This window comes from Musca domestica, unplaced genomic scaffold (genome assembly GCF_030504385.1).
Source record: "Musca domestica strain aabys unplaced genomic scaffold, Musca_domestica.polishedcontigs.V.1.1 31, whole genome shotgun sequence".
Lineage (NCBI taxonomy): Eukaryota > Metazoa > Arthropoda > Insecta > Diptera > Muscidae > Musca > Musca domestica.
The window spans coordinates 3,072,956-3,082,198 of NW_026712309.1; the positions used below are offsets into that span (position 1 = coordinate 3,072,956).

General features: G+C 40.7%; 2 protein-coding genes across 2 annotated transcripts; both read left to right on the forward strand.

Annotated features, from left to right (window-relative positions):
- Nucleotides 1-7,558: 7,558 nt before the first annotated feature.
- On the forward strand, nt 7,559-8,684 carry LOC101893582 (far upstream element-binding protein 1). The gene is made up of 2 exons (XM_059125012.1): nt 7,559-7,908; nt 8,037-8,684. Exons 1-2 carry the CDS (start codon nt 7,822-7,824, stop codon nt 8,565-8,567), a joined length of 618 nt encoding a protein of 205 aa, XP_058980995.1. The 5' UTR covers nt 7,559-7,821; the 3' UTR covers nt 8,568-8,684.
- A 66-nt stretch (nt 8,685-8,750) lies between these two features.
- On the forward strand, nt 8,751-9,243 carry LOC131803615 (far upstream element-binding protein 2-like; the record flags this gene model as incomplete). Its single annotated transcript, XM_059125011.1, is given in 2 exon segments — nt 8,751-9,166; nt 9,221-9,243. Coding segments are annotated over 2 exon segments (98 nt in total), but the record flags the coding sequence as incomplete, so codon positions are not given.

Consider the following 9,243-nt stretch of genomic DNA (forward strand, 5'->3'; position numbering starts at 1 on the left):
TATGAGCAGACAATGCTGTGGAACGGTTTTTTTTTGGAGGCGGCACTCCAATTGTCACTGTGCTTTGTGTGCCGGTTGCCACATTTGTAAAGTTCTATCAAGATTTTGTAACTTAATTTTTAATCATGGTACATTGAAATAACGGTAACCTCAATTCAAATTAGCATTCCCAGCTCAGCATTATCTGTTGTTGTTGTTGTTGTTGTTGTTGTAGCAGTAGTACATGTGTGTGTTTGTGTTCTGCTAATCTGGTTCCAGCTCCAGGTTTAGAAATTCGGCTACTTTAACGGGCTGTAGCCAGAGATCCTCTGGAGTGAGTTGGGTAGGTTTGGCTGAGCAATTAAAAAGGTGTAGCGTATTGTGCGGGCCTGTATCACACGCCGGGCAGGCGTCACGCACATCTTCATCAATTCGTGCCCAATACGAATTGAGGCGACTACACCATCCTGAACGTAATTGCGCCAAAACTACCCTGGTTTGTCTGGGCAGCTGACGTTCTTCGGCTGCAATGGATGGGGGGTGGACTCCGAGGACGGCATTCACTTTATAACTGCTAATAGCATCCGCGACTGCATCGGTGTGAATGCCACTCAGACCTGCCTGATAGGCTTCTTGATCTAGAGGCTCTCTCTTGTAGCGCTGGACCTCCCTCTCTAGATCATGTATGTCCTTCCTGACGCGCCTGGGTGGGGGAGAGTTATCCACCATGTGATGGTTGGGATGGCTCTCACGGTAACACCCAAGCAGGTACTGCAACGAAAGCATATGATTATGCTGACGTAAGGGAAGGACTTTCGCCTCCTCATGTAGATGGTCCACTGGTGTCATGAGGAGGCACCCTGTCGCAGTTCTCAGGGCAGCGTTCTGGCAGGTCTGGATATTCTTCCACTGCGTAGCACTAGTATTCGCAGACTGGAGCCGCATAGTTGACCACAGACCGACCTATCGCGTTATAAGAGGTCAACAAGGTTTCTTTGTCCGCACCCCAAGAGCTGCCGGCTAGCGCCTTGAGGACCTTGTTCCTACTTTTCATCTTGTCGCAGATAGCTGTGGCTTGCGCGGACGACTTGAACATGCTGTCGAACGTTACCCCAAGAATCTTGGGGTAGTTCGTGGTCGGTATTAAATTCCCCTCGACCTGAACATTCAGCTGTGTTCTCATCTCCGCAGGCCATGTGGTAAAGAGTGTGGCCGTTGATTTCGTGGCGGATATTTTCATATTCCTCGCGTGGAAGTATGCGGCAAGCTCCGCGAGATAGGGGTTCAACCTTTCGCATATGTCATCGACCACTGGACCCGACGCCATGATCGTACAATCATCCGCATACGTTACGATCTCAATGCCGTCTGGAGGGCGAGGAATTCCGGAAAGGTAGAGGTTAAACAGTTCCGGAGATATCACCCCACCTTGGGGAACTCCCTGTTTCACTCTACGGGCTTTGGACTTCTTGTTCCGGAATTCCACGTACGACTGGCGTCCACACATATAGTTGATTATCCAACGTTTCAAACTTGGCCGGAGGGTAGTTCTCTGTACGTCCTCAAACAGTGTGGCATGATTGACCGTATCAAATGCCTTTGATAGGTCAAGGGCTACCAACACTGTTCTGTCACACGGCCTGTTCTGGTTTAGTCCTCTACTAATATGTGTGGAAATGGCGTGTAATGCTGTTGTGGTACTATGTTGTGGACGGAATCCATGCTGGTGGTTGGCAACTGCATAGCTTCCTCTAATGCTGGGGAGGAGTAAAGCCTCAAGAGTCTTTGCTACTGGCGACAAAAGCGAAATCGGCCTGTACGATTCGCCTTTACTGGCATCCTTGCCTGGCTTCAGTAGCGGGACCACCCGGCCCATTTTCCAGGTTTCAGGCACTATGTGGGTGGCTAGCGACAAATTGAGAACTTTTGTTAAGTACTCGACTCCCGGCGTATCCAGCTGCTTCAACATTACCATTGAGATTTCGTCCGGGCCCAACGCTTTGGATGACTTAGCGTTACGGATGACATTTGCAACATCACCCATCGTAAACTGTGGTGGTTCCTCCTCGGCGGGAAGAGATCTGATACGACGTAGTACTCTTCGCTTCGCCCTATCACTCTCGGGGTGCTCGACAAATTGTCGGTTAAAATATTCCGCGCACCTCTTCGGATCAGTCACCGTTACGTCGTTAAAAGTGACTGAGGTCCTATCATCCTTTTTTCCAGGGTTCGAGAGCGACTTAACCGTTACCCACAGCTTACTCATATCGGTTCCAATGTTGCAGCACTTCAGATGGTCTAGCCACTTTTTCCTCTTATGCTCCTGTACCAACCGGTTGACTTCCACTGTCAAATCACTGATTCTAGGATCAGTAGGGTTGGTACGACGGAGATCATCACGCTCGTTTGCTAATCCCGCTGCCTCTGCTGGGAAGTTTGGTCTTATCTCGGGTATTCGACCAGCAGGTATATAGCGAGCGGCTGCAGCTCTGATGATGTTTCGGAAAATCCTTTCTGCTACCCGAACATCAGAAGGGTTGGGCAGTTCTCTGAAGCGGCGGTTGGTGAATTCTCTGAACTCTGGCCAGTGAGCTTTCCCATGGTTAAGGAAAGTGCGGCGTTCAGAGGTTATGAAATCGGGCGACCTGCTTATGGAGACGATTATCGGGAGATGGTCTGAGCCAAGAGAAATGACGGGTTGCCAAGTCACGTCATTTATCAGACCGGGTGACACTATGGTTAAATCTGGCGAACTGTGACACTCTCCTCTTATTCGGGTGGGGGCATCCTCGTTAACCGTGCAGAATGTGGAGCAGTCAATCTGCTCTGCCAGCGCTGATCCCCTCTGGTCATTACCTAGGACGGAATGCCACAACTCATGGTGGGCATTAAAATCCCCTAGTACCAGGCGGTTATTGCCTACCAATAATGGGCTAATATCAGGCAAATAACGTGGTTCACAGCTATTAATCGGCGGGATATACACATTAAGCACCTCTACCTCGGCAGTTCCACACTTGACTGCTACCCCCATACATTCCATGTATGGGTCACTAGAGACTAGCTCAAGCGAGATAGGTCTGTACTGAACAGAATGGTGTAACAGGAACGCTAATCCCCCACCTCCACTTCTGGTGCGATCCTTCCTTAGTACGTTGTAACCATAACAACGTTGTAGGCTGCAATTTTCATTCAGCTTGGTTTCCTGCACCGCTGCGATCTTAATATTCCTCCGACTCATAAATTCCACTATCTCATCTATTTTGCCTCGAAGTCCGTTGCAATTGAATTGCAAGAATTATGCACAATCCGGAGTTGGAACAGCAACATGTGGCGTTAGGTGCTGCGGTGTTGGTTGCTGTTCTGGAGACTGCGGTGGAGTGCCATACTCCGACGACGTCTCTGACGAGGACGACGAAGAAGAGGACTCGCTGGGGACTACGTTACTGCAGCAAGTCGCAACATAGTCCCTTTCGCTGTAGTCTCGCAAACGCCTTAATCCGGAACAGTTCTTGAAGTGCACCCACTCTCTGCATCCATTACATCGCACCGAGACAGATCTGTGGTGGATGACGTTCTGACAAACCGAGTAGAACCAAGGTCCGGGGTTTTCCTCAATCCCGGCACGGACCAATAAAATCCGGAGCAAGCATTCCGGGATATGCTGCTCCCAATGCAGAAAAATAAACAAACACAAACATGTACATACTGGGTTGGCAGCCGCTGGCCGAAACTGGAATCTTGTTGTTTCGGGTCAATCCGGTATCGTAGAACCCGCTGCCGTGGGATTGAGCATTATCTGTAATTTACCTTGTCAAATTTTAAGGCATAAAAAAAAAAACGGTTCCCATCTCTGATTTTGTGTGTATACAAGGGATTTATCATGGCCGAAGAATACCGGTAGATGCATCCATGGTACAATGATATCAAGGTAGGGCTAAGATACCATATGATTCTAATTTTTTTTATTTTCTTGGCCTAATATGTCCTCTTTATTTGTTTATGTATGTGTTTTCTTTTCAATAACAAAAAATTGTTCAGAAAATATTCAAATTCGGATGTTTTCAAAATGTTTATTTCAACGTATGCATCGAGTTTTTGTAGCGAAGTAATCCTTTAGAGATATATAGTACATCATTTTGAAAAGAAGTGTTGACCTTTCATTCAGTTATCGCGGTTTTCAATTATTTATTCAAAATAAATGCAACAAGTTGTTTGATTTTTTATTGTTTTGATACTAATTTTGTCATTACATGCCAAACAGGTAGACCTCTATACTTGCAATTTTTTCAAAGTTGACCTACCTTCTCTTCATTGTACCATGGATGCATCAACGCTTGGGATCATTGATATGTCAAAAAAATTTAATGTTTTTTCAAATATAAGTAGATTTTTATATGTTTTCTTATACTACGTCATTCGGAGGCTATTATAATTCGCGTTTTTCAATAATTTTTACAAATTTAAAAAATTTTTCATTCAACATTTTAAATTCCAAAATTGGTTTGACAGTTCATTGTCCCAGCAGCTGTGTCGACGCGTGTACCTATATTCTTCTACCATGGGATTTATGAATATAGATTTTGACCATGTCAAATGTATAAATTTGAAGAAAATGCAAACATATGATTACATGATTTTACATTCTTAAGGGCTAAGTACATAAGAAGCTTGAAGTCATGGCTAGGCATATTTTGTGACTTTTCACAAAGGGATTACAGAGCCGCACTAAAATCCTGCCGTCGTTTTCCATTATAATTTGACATTTTCCATTATAATTTGACATTAATATGCCAAGCCATGACTTCAAGCGTTTTATGTACTTGAACCCTTAGGCTGTAAGTACATAAGAAGCTTGAAGTCATGGCTAGGCAAATTTTGTGACATTTCATAAAGGGATTACAGAGCCGCACAAAAATCCTGCCGTCGTTTTCCATTATAATTTGACATTAATATGCCTAGCCATGACTTCAAGCTTTTTATGTACTTGCACCTTTAGTTCTACCCATGGTTCAATAAAAGGTAAGGTAGAGCTCCCAGCTGATTACAATTTTTAAGTGTGCCCGACTTCTGCCAATTTTGTGTATGTATTTGTTGTTTTGAAAAATAAAAACAAAATATTTTCAAAATCAATGATAGGAAGAAACTTAAAATGCGGGGAACCCATTAATAATATTAACGAGATTCGGCATGGAATAGAAGAATTGAACAGTTAGGACCATATTTTTGGGAAAACATCCAAGTATTTCATTCATCTTTCGCTCTATTTGACTCATTTTAGAAATGGACAAAAAATATGAAATAAATGAAAACAACTAGTTGCCTATAATTTTGAATAATTCTGACAGGAAGCGGGCATAGCAGCAGGGTTGTATTTCTGTAGTTTACGAAGCTGTTCTTCCTCCTTATTGTACCACGGTTCTACCATGCTTTTAACCATGGTAAATTGACTATGGTTAAGCTTTCTTATTTCTACAATAAAAAAAAGTGTGCAGAGCTACTAGCTGATTACATGGTACAATAAAATCAAGGTAGGGTTATGATATCATATGATTTTATTTATTTTTATTTTCTTGGTTTAATATGCCAAATTTATTTGTTTACTTGTGTGCATGGTAGAAGAATACAGGTAGTCGCTTCGACACAGCTGCTGGGACAATGAACTGTCAAACTGATTTTGGAATTGAAAATGTTGAATGAAAATGCATTTTATAACAACCTCCGATTTTCATCGTATAAGAAAACATTTTTAAATCTACTTATTTTTGACAGATAAATTGTTTGACATACTAATTTTTCCAAGCTTTTATGTATCTACCAATATTCTTCTACCATGCTTGTGTGGATGGATTTATCAATATACATTTTGCCAATGCGATGTTGTCAAATGAATAATTTTGAAAAAATTTAAACATGTGATTGCATGGGTATACTTTTTTTATAATATTACACTGAAGTTCATTGTGTTTTTTTTTTCGTCTTATAATAAAAAATTTCGCTGTTATGCTTACCAAAACGCCAAAGGCTATGGTGCGGAAACTTTTTTCGCGGTTAAGGAACAGTGAAAACACATTAGGTAATATGGTCGTATATTACTTTTTTGTTGTTGCAAAATCGTCAGGCAAAATCCCATTATTGTTGTTTTTATAAAAACAACGTTTGTTTATGAGTGGAGGACGATGGTAATGTTTACCAGGGGGTAAGGCAGGGAATACCTAGGTTTCGGAAAAAGCCACCAATCTTCATCAGTTCCCTTGTTTCTTGTCTGGGATATTCTCCCCAGAAGTTATTTAAAAAATAACTTCTATGACAAAAAACATTTTTTACCCAAGTGACGAGATCGTAAGCTCAATAGAAGAGGAACAAAAGAATTACATAAAACTAAAATTCTTTTGGAAAATCTTCAAAATCTTACAACCGCACTTATAAACATTTACATCTTTCTCCACTTGTTATGCTTTCGTTCAACCTGAACGAAGTAACATAACCATGTAAGTTTGTTTTGTCTGTTACAACAAAAACCCCTTCGTCGACCGTGCCTGTGTCTATTAATAGAACAGTGTTTGGCTTGCTTGTTTGGGATACCATAGTATCCCCTTACCCCCTGGTAAACATTACCATCGTTCTCCACTCATAAACAAACGTTGTTTTTATAAAAACAACAATACTGGGATTTTGCCTGACGATTTTGCAACAACAAAATACTATGGTATCCCAAACAAGCAAGCCAAACTCTGTCGTATATTACATGTTTCCTAAAATTGTAAAATGTAGAATGGGATGTCGCTTTCCCATGATTTTCCAGCGATTGCTTGAAGGGTTGAGAGATTTGGACCTACAGCTAACAACAAAAATGTACATTTTAGAAATTGAAATAGTTTATTTAAAATTAACTGTTTTGTTTACATTTTTGGATATATAACTCTGACACTTGTATTATGTACAAAAATAATTTGTATGTGGTTGTTGTTACTTTTGTTGTACAACAACACTTTCTGTTACCTGTATTATTCTACGATGGTGTTTTAGTAAGCAAAGCACAAAGACAAAATTCTGGTTCTGTGAAAATGTGAAGTAAACTATTTTATATGGGACAGAATTAATAAATTAAAAAATTATAAAAAAAAAATATTTCGAATTCACTTTTTCATAGAACAAGAATTCTCCCCTGACCTTAAATGTTCTGTAAAAATGTGAAATGGTAAATTTTACAAAAGGAAAAGGTTTCAAAAATATATTTTGAATTAAGAAGGGAACAGGAACAGTTCTACACAAGGTCCCTTTTTAACTATTAAAGTGACATTTTGCACAATATCATATTTTTTTGAAATTTTGTTTACAATTTGTATACAAATTTATGCTCTGTTCCAGAACTTGCAAGAATCTACTTGTTTTGAAATTTTGTCGATATCATAAAAGGAAGATCGGTTATCGTAGTAAAAATGTTTACTTTCTTGCAGTTCTGGAATAGACCATTAATTTGAATTAAACGACCAAATTTTAAAAAGGGGGCTTCACACTTTGTCATTTTTCAATAATTACTTGCATAGTATGTTTCCGACATTTGGTATTTGTGTTGTGGTAGCACTGCTCTCGCGTAGGGCTTGTTTCGTGTGTATTTTTTTCTCCGTAAGAAAAACTTGGAAAATAGTTTGAAAATAAATTTATTATCAAAAAAAATTAATTTTACTCTAAAGTAGTTTGATATAGCTCGTATAGGCATTTGTAAATACATTTGTCAGAATTAATTTCTAAAAAAGTTGTCCACATTTGTGTTTTTCTGGCGGCGTATAGAAGTCGATTTTTTGCACTTCTAAACGTGTTTTCAAAAAGTTACAAATCATGGGTGATTTTGGTGGTTCTACAGCAGCACATAATAACTTAAATCAATCTCAAGCATTTGCGGCGGCTTTGCAACGTGCCAAACAGGTACATTCCAATTTGCGATCTTAAAAATCTGCGAATTGGTTATTTGATCTATGAGACGCATGTAGAAAGAGAGAGGGGTATATGTTAATGTTTCTTGCGCCTCATGTCAGTTTTTTTCTCTTTTTTAGATAGCCGCTAAAATTCAACCAAATGCACCCCCTTCCGGCGGAGCCCCGGCCGGCTTTAAACGTTCACATGACGATTCCGACGGAGGCCCAGACGTAAAACGTTTTACAAGCCCAGACGGAAGTGAAAGCGGACACAATAGCAATTCCAACATGAGCGGGGGTGCCAATAATCCTAATATGTCTCAAGCATTAGTCCAAGCTGCGGCTGTAGCTGCTCGAATTGCTGCAACTGCTGGAAACACCTGCGAGGAACAAATACGTTTACCCGACAGTGTAATGAATGCTTTCTACGGACGAGGAAGTAGTGACACCATAACGCATGTACAAGGCGAATCTGGATGCAAAATACAAATGGGACAGGAAGGTGACCGTGTTATTACGTTGAGAGGTTCCAGAGATTCTGTGACAAACGGCCGTGAGCTTATTCAGCAACTGGCAAATCGTAATGGTGGTGGTAATGTAGAGGTTGTTTTGACAATTAATATGCCACCTCCGGGGCCAACTGGTTTCCCTCCATATCAAGAAATATGATACCAGGAACAAAAGTTGGTTTAGTAATTGGTAAAGGTGGCGACACCATAAAACAGTTACAGGAGAAAACTGGAGCCAAAATGGTTATTATTCAGGATGGGCCCAATCAAGAACTAATAGTAAGTTTAAAATGAAAATTTCAAATCATTGTTGATGGTATTAAAAAAATATATACTTGTATAGAAACCATTGCGTATTTCTGGCGAGCCTCAGAAGATCGAAATGGCAAACAATTGGTTTTGGATTTGATAGCTCAAAAGGATGCCCAGAACCAGCAAGCAGCAAATGCTCGTCCTGGAATGGGTGGTATGGGTTCAAACAATGGACCCAGCGGTGGTGGTGGAGGCAACTATAATAACTTTGGAGCGAATGGTGGTGGAGAATCGTTGGAAGTTTTTGTGCCAAAAAATAGCTGTTGGTGTCGTTATTGGTAAAGGTGGAGACATGATTCGTAAGATACAACAGGAATGCGGATGCAAGTTACAATTTATACAAGGAAAGCACGATGAACCTGGCGATCGCAGATGTCTTATACAGGGTTCAAGACAGCAGTGGACGATGCAAAACGAATGATTGATGGTCTAATTGAAAATGTTATGGTAACTTATTACAGACGAAGAGAGTTCTTGGACAATTTGAACATGTATTTACAGCAACGAAATCGTAATGGTAATGG